The 21,412-nt window shown below is 37.5% G+C and overlaps 1 protein-coding gene and 1 pseudogene across 2 annotated transcripts in view; one reads left to right on the forward strand and one right to left on the reverse strand.

The window, feature by feature from the left end:
* Positions 1 to 21,412, reverse strand: part of ELOVL7 (ELOVL fatty acid elongase 7) — a 90,491-nt gene that overhangs the window by 23,619 nt on the left and 45,460 nt on the right. For both annotated transcript variants that reach the window (XM_012775635.2, XM_012775639.2), the window contains exon 2: positions 6,255 to 6,352. In XM_012775635.2, coding sequence (XP_012631089.1) covers positions 6,255 to 6,318 — 64 coding nt within the window. In that variant the 5' untranslated portion in view covers positions 6,319 to 6,352. The remainder of the gene's footprint in view (positions 1 to 6,254; positions 6,353 to 21,412) is intronic.
* LOC142874232 (uncharacterized) lies at positions 17,937 to 18,030 on the forward strand (annotated as a pseudogene).

Genomic DNA, 21,412 nt, shown 5'->3' on the forward strand with positions numbered 1-21,412 from the left:
CAGGTATGCACCACCATGCCCAGCTTGAGAGACACTTTTAAAAAGACAATGTTCTAAAATTTTAGAAGTTTTTTTCTCATATTAAGATTTGTCACAGTTTTAAATCAGGAAAAGCATTGACATCAGCTATCCAAATATATGTCACCAAAATCTTTTATTGTTTCTATTAGTTCTCCTCCTTCCTTTTAACAATGGCACATTTCCAAGGATGTCTGGTTGCCATGTGCAATTAAAATGGCCACAGGAACCCTTGATACAGGTCTGTATGTCAAAAAAAAAATCTCAATAAATATTAAGTTATCATGGAACTGGGAACCAAGGGGTGGAATTAGAACCGATCAAACTTTGATGGATTTCTTATATAAGTGGGTAATACAAATTCCAAATACATGAACATCATAAACCATATTACTCTGTCTAGTTTTTATTCCTAATGAAATAAGGACTAATGAAAACGGTATCAAAAGATGACCTCTGGAAGGATATTAATATCACCACCTTTGTGTGGCAAGAATATAGATGACTTTTGTTTTTTTCTTTTTCTTTATAAGCTATTTCAAATGACTCTGTTATTAACAGCCATCACATATATGGTTGCAAACTAGGTTAGATGTCAGTAAAAGAATTCCTGAGTTAGAGATATATTGTATTTTATTCTTTTATTGACTCAATAGGGAGGAAAAATCAAATGACATCATCTCTCTGTTCTTCCTCTGTTAGCAGTAGAAAGAAAACAAGCCAGGAAAAGCATGCTGGGCTGGCTCAGGAAACAGAAGAAAATAATTTGAAAATAAATAATTTTTTCCTATAATTTAATATTTTCAGCACACACCTTTTCTTAAAGTCCTGTGTATGACTTTCATGTGCTATAACCAAAAAAATAATTATGGGAAAAGCTGGTTAATTCAATGAATGTTATTTTCAAGGCAAATCATAAAACAAAATACCAAAATTTTTAAATTCCATTTCAGCAAAACTCTGGAGTCAAATAACCTGTGTTCTTATCCTGGTTCTCCCAGTGGCACATTACGTGACCTTGAGAAATTGACTTAACTTCTCTGTACTTAATTTCCTCATCTATAAACTGGGCATAAAACAGCATGTATTTCATAGAGGACTGAATAAGTTATTATGTGTAATAACTTATTAATGTTGTTAATAAGTTATTAACATTACTAACATTATTATTAATAACTCACTGGGCCTAAGTGCTCAGTAAACTTGCTGCTGTTATTACAGCAGATCTCAATTCAGTCAGCATAGCAGAATCATCGGAGTATTTAAAAGTCAATTGGCAAAAATGACCCTGGTCCAAATGAATCAGAATCCTAAGGTATGGGTCCCAGGTATCCATTAAAACAAAAACAAACAAACAAAAAAAAAAACAGGCAGAGGGCCCGAATAGACATTTCTCAAGAGAAGATTTACAAATGGCCAACAGATATATGAAAAAAATGTTCTTCAACATTACTAATTATCAGAGAAATACAAATTAAAACCACAATGAGATATAACCTCACACCTGTGAGGACGGCTATTATCAAAAAGATAAAAGATAGCAAGTGTTGCCAAGGATCTGGAGAAAAGAGAACACTTGCACACTGCTGGTGGGAACATAAATTGGTATAGCCATTATGGAAAACTGCATGGAGATTCCACAAAAGACTAAAAATAGAATTACTATGTGATTCGACAAACCCATTTCTGGATCTATATCCAAAGGAGATGAAATCGGTATGTTAAAGACATAGCTGTACTCACATGTACACTGTAGCGTTATTCACAATAGCCAAGGTATGGAATCAACCTAACTGTCCAGTGATGGAGGAATAAAGAAAATGTGGTAGATGTACACAAGGGAATACTACTTAGCCTAAAGCAAATAAGGAAATCCTGTCATTTGCAATAACATTGGATGAACCTAGAAGACATTATGCTAAGTGAAATAATCTAGGTACATGTTCTCCAAGACATGTTCTCCTTTACATGTGGAGTCTAAAATAATCAAATTCATAGAAGAAGAGTAGAATGGTGGTTGCCAGAGGCTAGGGGCCAGAGGGAATAGGGAGATGTTGGTCAAAGGGTACGAAGTTTCAGTGTAACAAGAGGAATGTGTTTTTTAAGATTTATTGCACAGCATGGTGACTATAGTAAATAATAGTGTATTGAATATTACAAAACTGCTATGAGTAAATTTCAAATGTTTTCACCACAAAAAATAAATATTTGAAATGTTGGATATGTTAATAAGCTTCATGTAATCATTTTACATTGTATACATATATCACGACATCACTTCATGCCCTATAAGTATTTTCAATTATAATTTGTCAATATATAATTTTTAAAAGCTGCCAAGGTGACCACGATGAACTGTCATAGTTAGGAACTAGGAGTTTGGCGTGTGACTGGTTCCTTCTGCTACATTCAGGGCTGCAGCACCCCTCCCCAGATGCTCTGCAATAGTCTTTTCAGTGGTCTCCCTGCCTCCTGATCCAGTCTGCTACATTTGTCTCCCATATAATTGCCAAAGTCACTCTCTAAAAGCAAAGCTCTGCTTAGATTTTTCCTCTGCTTAAATTAGTTCTCTCTTACTGAGCAAATACAATCCAAAGCCTTTAATATAACACTCATGACTCTGACTATTGTTCATTTTCCTGCCTTGTTTCTCAATAACAGTTACAGCTTTCTGATTAGGGAGTCCACCTCCAGGTGAGGTGGTGGGCATGGGAAGCCAGCAAGTCAGGTGTGGATGATGCCTTGATATGGGGGTTGCAGAAAGGACCGCTCCATGGCATCTACAGTTAACACTGACTCAGTCTATTGTCCTACAAATGCATTAGGTTCAGGGGTGGGGTACTCTCTGTTTTCCCCAGAGATGAAAGGCTAATGAGGGAGGGAGTGCTTCATGTGCCTTCTATCTGGCACGGAAGTTGGTTTAAGTGTCATGAGTAGAGCCAAGATGGAAGCTCAAGATGAGAATACAGGCTGTCTGAGAGTCTATACCCAGTGATTACCAAAGTTCTTACTTATCAGTAGCATAATAATTCTTTTCTAAAAGTATCCCAGAGAAAGAGAGTACAGGGAAAGTAGAATGCCACATACATAGGATATTAATGAGATTTTCCATCAACTACTTATAAGAGAGTGTTCTCTTCTTAAGTAGCATGTACTAGCTCAAAGAGTACATCATTTAAAATTCTAAGCATCAATAAAATGAAGAAGCTGGAAGTGAAAGCAAACATGTACCTTAAGTACTTTTTGAAATACTAAAGGCTCAGAATGGCAGCAATCTTACTCATACTCCATGTACTTGGAAACAAAGATCACAACTAAGTCTAAAAAGTCATCATTCTATCCAAATACAAGGAAAGTTGTGTTCTAAACACTTTTTTTTCATTTTTCCATAGCTCAACATGCTGCTATAGCATTATTTCAAAATCTGACATTTCACATCTAAGAATCAAAATAAATCCTCTTATAGCCTAAGTATTAATTAAACCACTTTTAAATTCTGTAGCTGTGGAATTTTCCACATGAAGTAGCTATGCATGACCACCACTTTTCTAGCAGTCAGAAAACTAATGAATATCAGTAAGTTTCCCTAGGGCCACTCAAGATTAGGGCCAAAGCCAAGAATACACTTGAAATTCTTGGCCCTTAATCATGGGTTCAGACCATCCCAGAGTAAGCAAAGTAAAACCAGACTAAGATGGCCTTAAATGATTCTTAATGGCTCTCAGAGATAAATACTACATTGAATAGAAGGAAAATATTGTTACAACTGACAGGATTTTCATAAAGCTGTACCTCTCAATATAAAATATTTTAACCCGTCTAGACCATGACAATAAAAAAAAAGAAGAAAGAAACTGAAGAAAAAACATTTTAAGTGATATTTTATATTAAAAGTATTTTAAGATGAAATTCTCTAACATCTGTAACAACCACCACCCAAATAGCAGAGCACTTTCATGCATATTATCTGATAGCTGGTAGACACTATTCTCACCTATGTTTTTACTAACAAAGAAACTGAGACTCAGACATGATAAATAATTTGTTCAAGATCACCTAGTCAGTCTACAATAGAGTCAGATCATAAATCTAGGTGTTCTCATTCCACATCCCCATGTCCTCTCCTCTTTCCCAAGACTTCAAACTGGCATAATTTCAGATGATGGGCAATCCCTGCCTTCTCCCTGCCTAGCTCCCCTCACCTTCCCTGCACTGTTGGCACTGCTGTTTCCAGGCCTCCCCTCACTCCATTATGTTTAACCACCTGCAGCCCTGTGTCACTCCTTTTTCTGGTTTAGTATTACTCAGCTTTTCAATGTAAGTATTCCTAATAAAAAGCAAAGAGTTGATCTGTGGCTTAAAGTGGAAGTGGAATTCTGAAGTGGTTCATATTAAAACATTTTGAACTTCTAGGACTATACAGATATTCATCATCATTTAAATCTGTTTGGCTCTTGAGTTTGGATATTGATTATCTGAATCTCTTAGATTTTTGCATTTGGGACAGTGAATAGTAAGAGTCGATGGCAAGGGATCTGTTCTTCCACACAGCTCTATTTCAAAAACTGTACCCAAATCTACTTGGTTCCTAAGTTCAAACAATGAGAATTCAGGTAGCAAAGTGGACCTCTATTTTGAAAAGCAATTAAAATATTGGCATTTAAATTAAATAGTGAATTTATGAGAACTACTGTAAACTTTCAGAAACTTACATGTTCCTGTATAATTATATAAGTTGATAAACTAAGAAAAAAATAAGAAGAAAATAAAGAAATAATGACTCTCCATCCCCTACCAGACTGAAGCCTCTCTCTATATGGGATACTTACAAAGATGCTTGGCGTTTTTCAAGGGCAAAACTGTTGGGAACTTTTTTAGTGAATAAAACTGGTCTTTAGCAGTCTACTGAGAAAGATGCCAACCATGAAATGGTATAACTTTGCTGAAGTCTTTGTAAATTGGAATCTTAATATAATTTCAAATGTGGTAGGTACCAAGAAGTGGCGTTTTTTTCCTCCTGAATTTAGTGGACATGTGATTTCTGGTTGATAGGTAAGAACCAATCTAGCCAGACATGGTGGCTTGTGCCTGTAGTAGTCCAGATACTCAGGAGGCTGAGGGCGGAGGACCACTTGAGCCCAGGAGTTCAAGGCTACAGTGAGCTATGATCACACCACTGCACTCTAGGGTCTGAGAGCGAGACCCTGCTTCTTTAAAAAACAACAACAACAACAAAAATAAGACGAACCACTCTAAAGTGGTGATGATGGTATGTATAACTCAATAACTTAAAATAACTCAGATGTTAAATACCAGAACACTAATAATCAAAAACATAGGTTCTAGTCTTTTCTGCCATCACCTAACCATGACTTTGGGTAGGTCACATCTCTGGGTCTCAGTTTTTTCAACTCTAAAATGCTGCATTAACTTCAATGATATCTAAGATCCATCTTAGCTCTAAAATGCTCTGAATCCTTGTCTGTTTTTAAAATTTTCCCTTTTTTATACTTTAAAAAATTTTAAGTAGTTATAAAAGCAATATACATTTGCTGTGATTTAAAATATATATAGACAAACATAGATAAGTAAATCAAAATTACCCATAATCCTACCACCCAGAGATAACTGCTAATTCTCATGAAAAAAATATGTGTGATATTTTATAACCTGCTCTCATTTAACATATTTTAAACTTCTTGCTATGGCATCAAATGCTCTTCTAAAACATTGATTTTTTTTTTAATGGGCAAGGAGAGAAGGTAGGCATCCAGAATCACTTATGGGTGTCCCAAGCAATCACTCCCTGCTCTTTCTGATTCACTCCTGGGGATTGCAGCTCTTCCATTCAGGAATCTCCAGGGACAGAGCTGCGGCTGGCAGTAACTGTAATTTCCCTTAGGAACATTAGGGAAGAATCAAGCCAAAGAGCACTGTTTCTCCAAAATCACTTTTAATGGCTACTAAGCTGGAACACGCCATCATTTTATTAACCAATTCTCTTCACTGGATATTTAGACTGTTTTCACTACTGTAAACATTATAATGACCATCTGCGTAGCTCCATCTTTGTACATGTCTGTAATGAAACCCTTGACACTTCCGCTTCATTAACCAGTAATAAGGGAGTGTTAAGTTGCAACGTCTCTCATTCTGTTCCAATGAAATCCTATTAAATATGGGAATATGACATAAAAAAGAAGGATGAGCCTCAATTAGGAAATTTGGTTACTCACCAGCATCTTTGATCCAATTATCATAAAGACGCACAGTCCTCGATGTAAGATCGCTGAAGGCCATTTTCCACAGGATTTACTGGCTCTTTTAATGGGTTCTTCAGTAAAACAAAACAGAAATGAGTTCATGGTCTATAAATGCAAATTATCCAAGCTATAGTAATATCATATTAAAAATTCTAAAAACTTAATAACTGGCAAAACAACAAACTTCCACTGAGGGCAAACTCATTAGTGAATCATTTTAAACCCCGACACAGTTGCGTTTCAGACTTGCCGTCCTTCTAGGGACACTGCTGACTCCACTGAAAAAGGATGACATTCTATGTACAAATAGAAAAGGAGCAAATGATTCTAAGAACTTTCATGGGGACATCTCCCTTTTATGGAGACAACATAGACCAGGAAGGGACTGTACCTACCATGGCAATGCTAAAGTAAACACCCAGGAGAAGAAAGTTGAGAAGATACACAAACTTTCAGAGAAGGTACACTGAGCCTAGACTTAGAGCTCACCTTCAGGCTTAGTAAGGTCTTCTATGTGTGCATTTTTACAATTCAAATGGAATAGAGATAGAAAGAAGGAAGGAAAGATCTGTGAGAGCCAAGGAGAAGCTGCTTAGTTTATCTAGGCAGAAAGACAAAAATAATCGGACAAAGAAGTCTTCTAAAAAAATAAGATCAGTGAGGAGAAACTAGCCTCATTATGTATTAAAAGATATTATAAATCTTCAATAATTAAAACAGTGTGGCACTGGCACAGAGAGACAAACCAAAGGAACAGAACATCCAGAAATATACAAAATACACTTGGGGATTGAGAACTGTATTTCACTAATTCTAAGATGTATACTTTCTCATATTTTAATATCTCTCGGCTCAAGGTACACCTTACAAATGAACGGTGTGTCACAAAAGTACTGGTATATTTGATTCAAAGCCATATGGTGGGAAGATGAAAAAGTTCTAGAGATGAATGGTGGTGATTCTTGCACAACAATGTACATGTACTTTTTCTTTTTTTAGCTTACAAACAACAGAAATTTATTTCTCACAGTTGTAGGAGTTGGGAGGGCCAAGATCAGAGTGCCAGCATGGCTGGGTTCTGGTGAGGGCCCACTTTCTCAAACGTGGCACTTCTTTGCTGTGTCCTCGCATGGTGGAAGTGGTATAAATGTACTTAATACCACTGAGCTTCAAACTTAAAAATGGTTAAAATGGTAACTATTTAAGTTAAAATACAAATTAAATGGTAAAAATAATAAGTATATTTTACCACAATTTAAAAGATCTTTTAGGGTTGCCACAGGAAAATTCAGACTTTCTCCTAAAGCATTCTAAGCTATTTTATTTACATAAATAAAATAAAGTAAATATATATGACATACGGTATATAATAAAGGTGGCATGTCAAGTCAGTGGGGACTAAATTACCAGCTGTTAATCAATAAATAGTGTGGTACAACTGGATAGTCTTCTGAAAAATGGGTTCAATCCAAGCATTATGTTATAAATTAAGATAAACTCCAGGGAGATCAAAGACTTAAGAAAAATAGAACCATGAAAGCATAGGATGAAAACATGGGAGAAAATTTTTATAATCTTGGAGTGGGACAGGTCTTTCTAACTGTGACTTAAAATTCAAAAGACATAAGAGAAGACAAACAAATTTAAGCATAAAGGACAAACAGTAAAAAATATGTTCAATTCATATCACAGACAAAGGCTACTCTCTCTAATATATAAAAAGTTCTTAGAAATTGATAAAAGACCTGTAAGTAAAGAAGAAAACAGGCAAAGTTCACAGAGAAGGAATGACAACATATAAAAAGGCTCCTCTTCATATGAAAAGTATAACTTTAATCATAGAAATCTGTAATATTTCTATCTATCAAATGGGCCAAAATCCAAGCATTTTTTAATCAATTAGATGAGCCAAAATCCAAACATGTGTTAATTCTGTTGGAAGGACTGTGGGACACTCTCTGTCCTCATTTATTACTGGTAGATGTACAAATTAGTACAACCCTTAGTAAGGAAATTTGGCATTATTGATCAAAATTATAAATGCATATTTTTAAACCCAGCAATCCTACTTTTAGAAACTGACCTTATAGATATACAGAATGCCATATATCATGTATATTCATTGTGTCAGTTAGTAAGAGCAAAAGCCTGGAAACAACTCAAATGTCTATTAATAGAGAACTGGTTAATAAATGATAATGCATCTAACCCCACGAAATATTGTGCCATTGTAAATTAGAATGAGGAATCTCTTTATGTCCTGATATGAAAAGATTCCTAAGGTAAATCTCATGTGAAAAAAGCAAAGGAAAATACAGAATTTAAAAATGGTTACCTTATATACAGAAAAGGAGTATGAATATAAATATACATTTATTCATATTGGCATAAAAGGAACTCTAAAAAAGTAGACAGGGAATTAAGCTGAGGGGGTAGAAGAACGATCTTATGCTGTTTGTTGGGTTTTGGCTCATGGATATTTTACCTATCTAAAAAAAAAAAAAAGAAAGAATGAAATTGGCTGTACATTTACTGGAATATTCTTATTTAAGCACCCATTCACAAATATACATGCACCCAAAATAGGGATTTTGTCTAAATTTTTCAAGTGTCCATTCCGAGGATCTCTCCAAGTCCAGGAAGGCATCTCAGCATGGCTCTGATCTGATACATCCTGTGTCCTCAAGCTGAGTTCAGACTCAAGACTGGCCTTGCCAGAGTCAGCCTAGACTCTTACTTTTCTAATGGATCATTTCTATAGCAAAGATATGCTGTAGGGTTATGAGCAGGGCGTCTGGGGTCACAAAGAATCCCATCACTTAAAAGCTGGGTGATTCTGGGCAAAATTTCAGCTCAATATCTTAATCTATAAAACAGGAACTCCGTAACCTACCAAGATAAAACAAACTAACTCACAGAGTTGTTTTCAGGACCAGATGAGATAATATTATAAAGTTTGTGGCACAGAATGAACATTCAATCGAAATCAGCCATTTATAATTTAGAGAGATAAGATGTGCCAATTTAATTGGAAAACACCTGGCCAAATCCATTATGTAATATACTTAAATGACAGTTTATAGAACAGATCTAGAAAAAACTCCACTACTTTTAAGAGTTGATATTTAACAGATTATATATGATTTTTCCCTTGGTATGAGTGTTTTAGACCATGAAAAAGGCTACTTTCTCTGCCTCACCTTAACCACTGATATACCAAACCTCAAGCCATTATTCTCATAATTAAACTGCCGAAATAATGCTCTTTAAGTTATTCAGAATCAGAGTGAACGATTCTAATTCTGTAAGGCATATGGTGGGGTTACATTTCAGAGTGTTATTCTATTTTCTGTGCAACTTCCTCCTCCTCTTTTCTTTCACTAGCTCCACATGGGCCATTTCCCCTCCCCAGCCCTCACTGAAGCACAAAGACTCAAAGGAAACAATCTAACACAGGTCAGAAATATTAACAGGCAACAAAGAAAGCTGGTTTCTCCAAACCCAAAGACTACATAAGACTGAGATAGAGGAAGTGGGGAAGGTAGTCAGAGGAAGAACTCAAACTGGGTGTGGCAGGAACAGATGTCATCAAAGCAAGCAAGAGATGAAGGACTATACGGGTATGAGAGGGATCCATTAGCTCCAGCTTTCTGGAGTATGGACTCCTTTCTCACAGATGTGTTGCTTGCAGCTAACCTGCTGTCCAACAGTCCTTAATACCTGTAGGCCCACCATAATTATTTTGTTTAGAGATGGGAACCACAGTAAAACCTGATCCCTTTACCTTGTTGGGGCTGAACACAAACTGCTGAGACAGTGACGGATTGGACACCAGTGTTACCCTGTGGGGACTGTATGAAGCTCAGCAGACTACTGCATCCAAGATGGCTTCTAGAAAACTGGATAGAAGAGAAAGAGCCTAAAAAATGATCAACAAACTTATCCCCCTCATGTAAAAGGATAGCCTCATCCCTTGGGGTAGAAGGCCTAACCTGGTGGGTTTAGTGGAAGTGCCCCATAGCCCAAACATGGCCTGTCAGCCTGCAAGGCAAGCACGTCACCAGAACACCCTTTACCTAGGGAAGTTATTCCTTCTATTATTGGAGAAAATTATCATTTAATATTGATATTACTTTCAGGAGAGGCCAGGGCCAGGTAAAGAGGCTTTTGAACGTTGGCTGGGTCATAAGACAGATGTCACTTTGGTGGTAGGTATGAGAGCCTTAGAAATTAGAAACTAGTCTTAGAAACTAGAAGTTGATGGATACTCAAGAGGTACAGCCATTGAGGTCACTGGTTCCTCTAAGAAGCATGCCCTCTGGGACTGTCACAGATTGCTGAATTATGCCCAGACTACTTTTCAAAGAGCAGAGAGCTGGAACAGAGAGTTGATTAATTGCTTAAACTATTACCAGAAGACTGGAAAGATATCATCAAGGGATTGAGGAATAGTAGGCACTAATGATGGGTCACAAATGGTTTGGAGTTAAGATTGTTCTCTGACAAGCACCCAATCTACTTCCCAATGCATAAGTTAGAGAAGTTGGTATTACACTCCAGAAGTTCAGAAATCTACTTAATATGTGCATACTATAGGATCATTATCTTGCAATTTCTCCAAGGAAGAGCGGCAACCAGTGAATAGGACAATACTACTGACATTGTTTGCTCAGACCTGGGAGGCACTGGGAGAAAGATGGACTCACTGGACTGAACTCCAGCATCTTCAAAGTGCTGGCTCAACATTGCCCTAAGCAAGCAGGCACCAAATATCAAGATGATACATTGCTGCCTACAGGAAGATCAAGACTGAGTAGAGGAACAAGATTTGGGTTTAGGGGTAGCATCCACAGAGCTCTGGAAGTATTAGAGCTCAAGAGCTTTAATTCATCAGTCTCATGCTATCCAAGAAATGAAGCATAGACTGAAAATTCCAAACCAGGGTAATATCTTATCCTGCTGCTAAGGCCATGTAGGCCACTTACAAAATGAGCAACACGGGACAGAAGAGAGAGTTCCTTGTCCTTTTTTTGGTAGGACTCTCAGAGGACTTAATTGTCTAAAATTATCTATTTGCAAGACCACATTATAGAAGTGCTAACTGGCCAGCCCAGTGGCTCATGCCTGTAATCCTAGCACTTTGGGAGGTTGAGGCAGGAGGACTGAGAATAGCCTGAGCAAGAATAAGATTCCATCTCTACTAAAAACAGAAAAAAAAATTAGCCAGCCATGGTGGTGCACACCTATAGTCCCAGCTACTCAGGAGGCTAAGGCAGGAGGATCGCTTGAATCCAGGAGTTTGAGGTTGCTGTGAGCTAGGCTGACACCAAGGCACTCTAACCCGGGTGACAGAGCAAGACACTGTCACACACACAAAAAAAAGAAGTACTAATTAACAGCATAATAGCCAAGTCCTGGAGCCCTTGATGGTGAAAAAGAAGGAAGTAGATTAAAAAGAGAAGTGCTTGCACCATAACATTAACTGACTATAGTTTTAGTAGTTGTTAGAGATCAAAGTCTACCAACAAAGATGTGGAGAGATTGAGAAGGTGGTAATCACCAGAAATGATTAAGTAGTGACTGGAATTTGGGGCTACTTTAGACTATAAGGCAGTAGACTAATCACCACACCTTCATTAAGGGTGGAAGAGACAGGGAGGAGAGAGAAGGCTCCCTGTCAGAGCTCAGCCTGCCTCCAAAGGCCTGAAGAATGTATGGCACGATTAAACAGATGCTCATTGATGGGGGACTGGTGCTGGCACCTCACTGCCCAGCACCTGCAACTGCCCCACAAATCCTGACCCTTGATTTTGACAATATCACATGGTGCAGTGGTTACGTGGTAAAGAAGGAACTTAGTCTGCCCAGGTTAGCCTCTTTGGGCCCAGATTAAAGATGTCAAGTCCAAAGGTGAGAAATATGCCTGTTTTCATGTATACAGTAGAAGGCCCTTCCCACGCATCAGATTATTTGGAGACTATCAAAGCCACGAGCTGCTTAAGTTAGCACAATGAAGATCTAACACCAGAGCACAGAGAGTGCACTTGAGACAACTGATCACTTTTTCCTCTTTGCTCTTTATCTCAACAGTGCTCAGAAGGCAGAACCCATTTGGGAGAACATCTTGCAGGAATTCACTCTCAACTTTGATGAGACCTCAGAGTTGCCTGTGGTGAGAAGTACCTGGCAGGAGCACAGAAATCTAAAATGATGGCCAATCATTGCCAGATAGACCCTCAAATGTAGGGATTTATCCAAACCCTGCAAAATACACTGGGGACACTCTCCCTGCGGGAAAGGAGTAAGGAATCATCATACGGCTTTCCTAGGGCATGCCTATAATCTAAACAGAGCCATATGGTTTTTCCCTTTCTCTTTTGATCTTTGGGAGGTTCCAGGCTCCCTACTGATCTCTCCTTTGGGAATCAGACATCAGGGACAAACCTGGAAGAACAGGACTGTCCAGATGCTGCTCAGGGACACACAAACTGAGATGAGCTACAGGAATGGGCCAACACGGGGATGGAGCTCTGCGGTAGAACTGGGGACTGCAGGGTAAAAACAAAACAGCTAACCATCATATAGAAAGCTATGTCTGGCCTCATATTTGGCGGGGACGGGGGTTGAAACTTTACCCTTGTACAGAGTAAGGGAGGACAGGGGGACAAGGAAATCAAGCTATTCTACAGAAATTATAATTGTTCATCGGAAAATTAATAAGGGAAACTCGCCTTCAAATGCAGCAGGTGTTGTGAAGGGCAGAGAGCAGGAACAGCATGAGGGTGAAAAGGAAAAGGCAACCCTGATTGATTAGAAAGGGAGGAAGAAGTCCAGGCGTGAGTGAGATAGGGGAGTGGGATCACACCCCATAAGGTGGTAAAAGACTTCCCCAGGTGAAGGTATTGCACAGTCTCTCTCTGGGTTATGACTCTGGAAATCAGACTTCAGATGGAATCTCTGCTCCCACTGTCTTAGGGAGAAAAAAATCCTGAGATAAGATAAATTAGTAAGAATTCAAAAATCCCTAGGGGAACTTCCACTTAGATATTGATCTATGCATGTCCTGGTATTCCCCTCTCCATTTGTTTTCTCACTGAAACTGGTTTTTCCCTCCCATTCTCACCTTCTACACTTAAGCAGAAAAGGCCTCAAAGAGGTCACAAACTGAGAAAGATTTGGGTGCTTACGTTTATTCCTTCCCAAAGGATTTAGTACAACAGAGGCTGGAGGAAAGTGACCAGAAACTCTTAAATGTATTAAAATGTGAGAGATGACTATAAAAGTGATAATTTGTTTAAAGCAGGATTTCTCAACTTCAACAGTATTGACATTTTGGGCCAGATAATTCTTAGTTGCGGGCAACTGTTCTGAGCACTGTGGGATATTTAGAACCAACTCTGGCTTCTATCCACTAGTGCCAGGAACAAGTCCTTCCTCAGTTGAGACAATCAAAAAATGTCTCCAGAAATTGCCAAGTGTCCCCTGAGGGTCAGAATCCTCCCAACTTAAGAACCAGTTGGTTTAAAGTATCAACACATATTTATCCAAATAACAGATTGCTTCAGAGTAATTACTTTGGCAATTATAGATTTATTTCAGTGATGCTGTTGTTAAAACAATTTTTGAGTTTTTTTTAAAAATTCAACTTCAAAAAAAAAAACAGACAAAAAGAAAAGAGGAATGAAATAAAAAAAAGAATAAACACACAAAAAAGAAAAATCAACTTCAGAGCTTTTCAGAATTTCATTTAAATGGTTTTAAGGAAGGGAAAATCTTAGTCTACTGCTTCTAAAAAATAAGTTCATAACTAAACAAAAGTTAAATACAGTTTAGCAATAAATGGATCAAGTGGGGTGGGAGCTGGGTTTAATCATAAAGTAATTTACTACTGAGATTTTCAAATTATGGTTTATAAAATGAGAACAAAAGTTTTAAAAAAACCACAAAAAACAAGTCCGGAAATCTTTAGGGCTATGGCAATATCGGTGGAATAAATTCATAGTAGCCTGAGGTGACAATTTTTGAGGAAACACTCATTTAGATATATACATTCCAGCAAAATAGTTTAAATCCCTTTTGTCTTTATCGTCTCTTATAAACTCCAATTAAAAGCACGTGAGCCTAGGCAAAGTGGCTCACACCTATAAATCTGTCACTTTGGGAGCCCAAAGTAGGAGGATTGCTTGAGTCCAGGAGTTTGAAACCAGCTTAAACAACATAGCAAGACCTCATCTCTACAAAAAAATAGAAAAATCTGCCAGGCATGGTGGCATGGGCCTATAGTGCCAGCTACTCAGGAGGCTGAGGCAGGAGGACCACTTGAGCCCAGAAGTTCGAGGTTGCAGTAAGCTATGATCACACCACAGCACTCCACCTGGGCAACATAGTGAGAGAGAAAAAAAAGCATGTGAATCTAGGAGATGTAGGAGTCTCTCTTAACCTATTCTGGTTCAGGGGACTGTCTGATTTGCAAGCTGTTCTTTGCTCAATTAAACTCTGTTAAATTTAAAAGAAAAGTGTGTACCAATGGTATCAGAAGAAAAAAGAAGAAAGATACAAAAAGATTAAACAAATAAATAAATAAATGGATAGCAAGTGAATCTAGAATGTGGAATAGGCTCAGTGAAAAATTATTTCAAATGACAAATTTGTTAATTACTATATATGGATGTGTGTGTGCTATAATAAATACATAAGTTTATATATATACACACACACATTACAGAAGCAAAAATACCTGCCCATTATGCCTACCACAAAGGATTTTATGTTTTGTTTTTTTTTTTTCGTTTTTTTTTTGAGACAGAGTCTCGCTTTGTTGCCCAGGCTAGTGTGAGTGCCGTGGCGTCAGCCTAGCTCACAGCAACCTCAGACTCCTGGGCTCAAGCGATCCTTCTGCCTCAGCCTCCCGAGTAGCTGGGACTACAGGCATGCGCCACCATGCCCGGCTAATTTTTTATATATATATCAGTTGGCCAATTAATTTCTTTCTATTTATAGTAGAGACGGGGTCTCGCTCTTGCTCAGGCTGGTTTCGAACTCCTGACCTTGAGCAATCCGCCCGCCTCGGCCTCCCAAGAGCTAGGATTACAGGCGTGAGCCACAGCGCCCGGCCTGTTTTGTTTTGATGTTTCATATATATATTAACATATTTTTCCTTGGTATTTCCTTTATCACCTTTTGTGCTTTTTGCCATTTATCTCTATTTAATAGTGAGGTTGTGTAGCTGCCTTGGAAATAAAAGAGAACAGAAGGCAAAGAAACAAAGTTTTATCCTAGTTTTTGGGTTACAAAAGCCATAGCTTAAAGGTACTTAGCAATACAGAACTCAGGGCATAGACAAGAGGTTTCCATGCCTCCTCCAACAGAAAAGCATCCTTCAGGCTTGGGAGAGGGGAGTCAAAGGGAAAGCAATTAGTGCAGATCCCAGAGAGAAGGGCAATGAGCCCTGAGGAGGTGTCAGGTAGGATGATGGGGACTGAGAACAGGAGAGGTCAGGCCCTACTGCCTGGGCAGAGTGGGACAGGTGGCCAATGGGGCCTTAGGCAACCACTGGGAGTTCTAATAGACAAAGAGAGAACATTCTCACCAACAGCAGAAGGATACACGTTCTGTTCAAGTGAACACAGAACATTTTCCAGGACAGATCATATGTTGAGACACAAAACAAGTCTTAACAAATTTAAGAAGACTGAAATCATATTCAAGTATCTTTTCTGATCACATGGTATCAAACTAGAAATCAATAACAGGAAGAAAACTGGAAAATTCACAAATATGTGGAAAGTGCAACATGCACCTGACAACACATGGGTCAAAAAAGAAATCAAAAGGAAAATTTTTAAATATCAAAATGGAAATACAACTTATCAAAATTTATGGGACAGAGCAAAAGCAGTTCTAAGAGGGAAGTTTATAGTGAAAATGTCTATTTTATCCCAGGAAACTGAGAATCTATAAAAAAAAAAAAAGAAAATGTCTATTTTAGAAAAAAAGAAAGATCTCAAATAAATAACTTAGCATTACACCTCAAGTAACTAGAAAAAGAAGAACCAAGTCATCAGAAGGAAGAAAATAACATAGGTCAGAGTAGAAATAAATGAAACAGAGACTAGGAAAACAATAAAAAGATCAATAAAACTAAGAGTTGGATTTTTGGAAAGCTAAACAAAATTGACAAATCTTTGGCTAGACTAAGAAAAAAAGAAAGAAGACTCAAAATCAGAAATGCAAGCAGAAACATTACAATTGATAGCACAGAAATGCAAAGGATCATAAGAACTACTATGAAAAACTATAAACACATCTTAGAAGAAATGGATAAATTCCTAGAAATGTATAACCTACCAAAACTGAATCATGAAGAAGTTGAAAATCTGAACAGACCAATAATGAGTAAGAAGATCAAATCACTAATCAAAAACCTCCCATAAAAGTCCAGGACCTGCTAGTTTCACTGCTGAATTCTACCAAAATTTAAAGAATAGTGATTCCTCTCAAACTCTTCCAAAAAATTGAAGAGGAGAGAATACTTCCAAACTCATTTCAGAAGGCCGGCATTACCTGGATACCAAAGCCAGACAGGAACACTACAAGAAAAGAAAACTATAAACCAATATCCTTGATGAACATAGATTCAAAAATCCTCAGCAAAATACTAGCAAGCCAAATTCAATAGCACATAAAAAGGATCATTCACTATGATCAGGTGGGATTTATCCCTGGGATGCAAGGATGGTTCAATAAATGCAAATCAATAAATGTGATACACCACATTAACAGAATGAAAGACAAAAAACCCCACATGATCATCTCAGTAAATACAGAAAGAGAATTTAACAAAATTCAACATCCTTTTATAATAAAAACTCAACAGATTAGGTTTAGAAAAAACTTACTTGAAAATTAACAACATATAATTGTGTTTAAACACTGTATATGAAACACTATATATGAAAAAAGCTAACATCATACTCAACAGTGAAAACTTGAAAGCTTTCCCCCTAAGATCAGGAATAAGACAAGGATGCCCTCTCTCACTTCTCTCTCTCTTTCTTGTTGTTATTGTTGTTGTTTAAACAATAGAAATTTCTTACAGTTCTGGAGGATGGAAGTTCAAGATCAAGGTGCCATCAAGGTAGGTAGGTCTCATTTTGAGGCCTCTTCTCTTGGCTTATAGGTGGCAACCAACTCACTGTGTGCTTCCATGACCTTTTTCCTATATGCTCACCAATTCTATTCAACATAGTACATTTGGTCCTCCATCTCCATGGGTTCTGCATCTATGGATAAGGAGGGCCAACTGTGCATATTTTGGTTGAATCTCCAATGTGGAACCTACAAACATGGAGGGCCTACTATATTATATAGGAAACTAAAGCATTTTCAGACTATCCCAGGAGTGTTCTAGAACAAAACCCCCATAGATACAAATAGTCAACTGTACTGGAGGACCTAGCCAGAGCAATTAGGCAAGAGAAGGAAATAAAAGACATCCAAATCAAGATGGAAGAAGCTAAATTGTCTCTGTTTGCAGACTACAGGTTCTTATATCTTGAAAACTCTAAAGACTCCAATAAAAAAACTGTTCAAAATAATGAATGAATTTAGTAAAGTCAAAGAATACAAAATCAACATATAATAATCAGTAGCAGATACCTTTTGTTGTTTATAAAACCCAAGATGATTGGGTTTTCACTCTGTTGTATGAGATATGCCTCCCTCAAACCTCTCATCATATTACCTGACACGAAAAAAATAAATCAGTGGCACTTCAACACACTAATTCAAACTATCTGAAATAGAAATCAAGAAAGCAATCCCTTTTACAATAGCTACAAAAAAAAATACTTAGCAATAAATTTAACCAAGGAGGTGAAAAATGTGTACATAGAAGATATGGATGATAATAAATGAAGACACCAATAAATGAAAAGATATCCTGTGTTAATGAATTGGGAGCATTAATTTTGTTAAAATGTCTGTGTTACCCAAAGCAATCTATAGATACAATGCACTCCCTATCAAAATTCCAATGACAATTTTCACAGAAACAGAAAAACAATGCTAAAATACATATGGAACGACAAAAGATCCCAAGTAGCCAAAGCAAACTGGAGCAAAAAGAACAAAGATAGAGGCATCATACTACCTGATTTCAAAATATACTATCAGCCTATAGTAATCAAAATAACATGGTACCACTTCCGTGGACTTGAGCTAAAGAAAACAAAAGCAAAAACAACAAACATGGATTCAACCAAGAGACTTCTGGAATTGATAAATAAATTCAGTAAAGTCAGGATATAAAATCAATACATACAAATCAGAGGCATTCATGTATGCCAATAACAATCAAACTGAGAACCAAATCAAAGACTCAATACCCTTGACAATAGCAACTATGAAACACTGAGGAAGACAATAGCAAACAGGCGGAAAATCATACCATGCTCGTAGGTCGGCAGAATCAACATTGTTAAAATGCCTATACTACACAAAGTGATCTGCACATTCAATGCAATCCCTATGAAAATACCATCATCATTTTTCACAGATACGGAAAAATAATTTTATGTTTCATCTGGAACCAGAGAAGACCCCCATATAGCAAAAGCAATGATAGGCAATAAAAACAAAATGGAAGGTAACAATTTACAAGACTTCTAACTATACTACAAGGCTATAGTAATTAGAACAGCTTTTTACTGGCACAAGAACAGGGACATTGACCAGTAGAACAGAACTGAGAACCCAGATATAAAACCATCCTCATATAGCCATCTAATCTTTGACAAAGCAGACAAAAACATACACTGGGGAAAAGAATCCTTATTCAATAAATGGTGCTAGGAAAACTATATAGCCACATGTAGAAGACTGAAACAGGATCCAAACCTTTCACCTCTCACAAAAATCAACTCATGGTGGGTAACAGACTTAAACCTAAGGGGTGAAACTATTAGAATTATAGAAGAAAATGCTGGAAAAACTCTTAAAGACATTGGCCTAGGCAAACACAATCAAAGCAACAACAAAAAATAAATAAATGGGACATGATCAAACTAAAAAGCTTCTGCACAGCGAAAGAAACAGTCATGAAAGTAAACAGACAACCTACAGAATGGGAGAAAATTTTCCATGCTACACATCCAATAAAGCAGTCATAACTAGAATCTAGTTAGAACTCAGGAAAATCAGCAAGAAAAAAATCAAACAACCCTATCAAAAAGTGGGCAAAGGACATGAACAGAAACTTTTCAAAAGAAGACAGAAAAATGGCCAAGAAACATAAGAAAAAAATGCTCTACATCTCTAATCATCAGGGAAATGCAAATCAAAACCACAATGAGGTATCACTTAATCTTCACTGAGAATGGCCTTTATCAAAAAGTCCCCAAACAATAAACGTTGGCTTGGATGCAGAGATAAGAACACTCCTACACTGCTGGTGGGACTGCAAACTAGTACAACCTCTGTGGAAAGCAATATGGAGATACCTTAAAGCAATACAAGTAGATCTGCCATTTGATCCAGCAATCCCATTACTGGGCATCTACCCAAAAGAACAAAAGTCACTCTATAAAAAAGACATCTACACTCGAATGTTTATAGCAGCACAATTCACAATTGGAAAGATGTGGAAACAACCCAAGTGCCCATCAATACATGAGTGGATTAATAAAATGTGGTATATGTATACCATGGAGTACTACTCAGCTATAAGAAACAATGGTGATATAGCACCTCTTGTATTTTCCTGGATAGAGCTGGAACCCATTCTACTGAGCGAAGTATCCCAAGAATGGAAAAATAAGCACCACATGTACTCACCAGCAAATTGGTACTAACGGATCAACACCTAAGTGCACATATAGGAATAACATTTATCGGGCATTGGGCAAATGGGAGGGGGGAGGAGGGGATGAGTATATACATACATAATGAGTCTGATGTGCACCATCTGGGAGATGGACATGCTTAAAATTCTGACTGGGGGTTGGGGGGATAAAAACAAAAAAGAGTAGAAGATGAATAACTAACAGTCACATCATAAGTGAGAGGAATGTCAGATGAGGACAAGAAGATCTCACACCCAGGCCTGCTGGGAATGAGCATGGAGAGAGGGTCCATCTCTGCCTGGCTAATGCGTGACTTGAGCCGTCATTGGTTTTTCTGACAGATAACAAGATAGAGTAATGGCCTTTAGAGCTTATTATATAGCAGAGGAACTAAAGCCCACATGCGGTAAATTATTCCCTCAAGGCTTTTTGGATGGAGCCAAGACTTGAACTCAAAGCCCCATTGATGACTATATTTGACCTACATTGTTTTTTTGGGATGTGAATGTCTGGCTGGCCACATATATAAAAATAAACAAAACTAAGACCAGCACCTACAGTATAGTATGTACCTGAAAAATGGTAGACACTTGATAAATATTTGTTAAATGAATTAATGTCCTGTTTAAAAGATACACAGTGTTGGCCCAGATGCCTGTGAAGGGCTGCAGTCCAGCACCTGATGGATTTTCTATGAAACACACCTGCTAATCGGGCAAGCCGTATCGATTCGTTTTTATGTGCCCAGAACAATAAAAATAACACGCAAAACAACAACAAAAAAAAGATGACGACTTACGAATGGCTAATAGGTAAATGAAAAAATGTCCAACATCACAAATCACCAGGAAATTGCAAATTAAAACCACTGTGAGATATCACTTCGTACCTATTAGAATGGCTAGTATCAAAAAAGACAAAGATAACTGTTGACAGGAATGTGGAGAAAAGGAAACCCTTGTACACTGTTTGTAGGAATGTAAATTAGTACAGCTATTATGGAAAACAAAATGGAGGTTCCTCAAAAAATTAAAAATAGAGCTACCATATGACCCAACAATCTCGTTTCTGGATATATATCTAAAGGAAATATAACGAGTATATTGAAGACATATCTGCACTCCCATGTACATTGCAGTATTACTCACAGTAGCCAAGATACGGAATCAACCTAAGTGTCGAAGTGACTAAAGAAAATGTGGCATATATACACAATGAAATACTATTCAGCATTTTAAAAGAAGGGAATCTTGGGGCTGGGCGCGGTGGCTCACGCCTGTAATCCTAGCA

Source organism: Microcebus murinus, chromosome 11 (assembly GCF_040939455.1).
Source record: "Microcebus murinus isolate Inina chromosome 11, M.murinus_Inina_mat1.0, whole genome shotgun sequence".
In the NCBI taxonomy this organism is placed as follows: Eukaryota; Metazoa; Chordata; class Mammalia; order Primates; family Cheirogaleidae; genus Microcebus; species Microcebus murinus.